At 26.3% G+C, this 1793-nt stretch overlaps 1 protein-coding gene across 1 annotated transcript in view; it reads left to right on the forward strand.

Moving 5' to 3' along the window:
• Window positions 1–1170, forward strand: part of LOC115875129 (glucose dehydrogenase [FAD, quinone]-like) — a gene marked incomplete at both ends in the record, with an annotated part of 9275 nt that extends 8105 nt beyond the window's left edge. Inside the window, one exon of the mRNA XM_030890524.1 lies at window positions 1008–1170. Within this exon, the coding sequence (XP_030746384.1) occupies window positions 1008–1170 (163 nt within the window). The remainder of the gene's footprint in view (window positions 1–1007) is intronic.
• Window positions 1171–1793: the final 623 nt, after the last annotated feature.

Below are 1793 nucleotides of genomic sequence, written 5' to 3' on the forward strand. Positions count from 1 at the left end.
TAAAGATCGTATTTCAATTGTATTGGTTTGACGGAACGATAATAACGACAAGCGGACGCCGATGCGTATGAACTCGCCTTTAGATTGTTGAGGCTTGTCAAGTCTTCAATTATAGGTTAATTATTTTTGGAAGACTTATGTCAATTAGTTAATAGTTTTCCTGCTATCGTTCAATTGTACCAAAAATTATTCTTTGTAAGATATAAATTATACTTTGAAATTAAAATGACAAGATAAGAAAGAATAGTTTAATAATCATAAAATTAAAAAAATATAGTAAAATATTGTTTTATTGTATTTTTTTTTTTTTTTTTTTTTTTTTTTATTTTACTTATTTAATTTAAATACAACCAACAAGCGAGCAATATTCTTAATCTTTGGTTTAACCGTTTATATTCCGAGTCATTATCTGTTAATCGCAGACACTGCCGCGTCTACTTGGCCAGTAATGCTGCTAAGTTGTGCTAATTAGTCGAGTTAACTATAATATTATTGTAAAATAGGAGAAAATTCAGTATTTCGACGAGGAGATTATGCTAAGAGCGAGAATACCTGATCGATAAATAGTAGAGCAGTTTCATTTTGATAATTAACCAATCAGCTCTTTCGGCACTCGTGGCAGCGGAAATAAGTTTAGTATTAGTAGAGCCTTAGTGGAGTTGTATATAAACCGTATTGCGAACAGGAAATTATATTTGGTAGTTTCTAACTTCTAAAAAATCTAACTAATCGCTTATTTTTCAATTTGCCGATTAAAGTTTTGGCTGATATTTTCTGTTATTTGACAGTATAAAATATTAAAAAATAAAATAAAATTAATATTAAAAATAAAATTAAAAATAAAATTAAAAATAAAATTAAAAATAAAATGAAAAATAAAATTAAGGAATTATTTATTTAATGTAATTCATTATAAAACTACCTACACCATATTCAAGAAAAAAAAATTAAAAGAAATATATTAAAAGCAATAGTTGAAATATGCAAGCTTATTATTTCCTTTTCAGGCAAAATAACTTTTATAACCACAACAAGCAGATGGGTTTGCCAAGCAATTTCAACCACAACGAGATGTTCCACAAGCAACATCCCAACCTGCCCAATCCATACTTAGGTTACAACGGTAAATACGTCCCGATGTACAACTACTATCAGGGCTACAACTCCAAGGTTAGAAAATACGTATGAATTATATACGCAGAAACCAGAATAATGAAGAGCAATTAGAAGAAATTTAGGTTATTTAGTATTCAATAATTTTATAAAAAGTGTAATTGTTTTAAGTTTTGTAGATAAAAAATATATTTTCTAATGATGTTTAATTTTGCTTTTTACAGATACCTTATTTATTGAATTTTTTTTTTTTTTTTTTTTTTTTTTTTTTTTTTATTGTTAAATATATTTCTATAGTGTCAGAGATATTATATAAATAAATAAAAAACAGTATATTATAATAATTATTAATAGTTAAAAAATAAACGTGTAGACTATATAGTTATTACAGAAGTAAAAAAGAACTGAAACGACACTATTGCCGACTGTATAATAAATCAGAGTTTATATACCCGTTGTTATATACAGGGTTGTTCACACCACATACGACACGGGAGTATTGTAGTAAACGATTTAGATTTTTACAAATTTTAAGTTTTGGGGTTCGTTGAAGGATATTAGAGCTACAATCAGAATATTTTACAAGATACAGAGTGTACAATAAGTAAAAAATGCATAGTTGTATTTTTTTAAAAAATGAACACCTGTATATTATTCTATTTTAGATCTACGATTGAAAT

Source organism: Sitophilus oryzae, unplaced genomic scaffold (assembly GCF_002938485.1).
Source record: "Sitophilus oryzae breed Bouriz unplaced genomic scaffold, Soryzae_2.0 scaffold_132_pilon_pilon, whole genome shotgun sequence".
Classification (NCBI taxonomy): Eukaryota; Metazoa; Arthropoda; class Insecta; order Coleoptera; family Curculionidae; genus Sitophilus; species Sitophilus oryzae.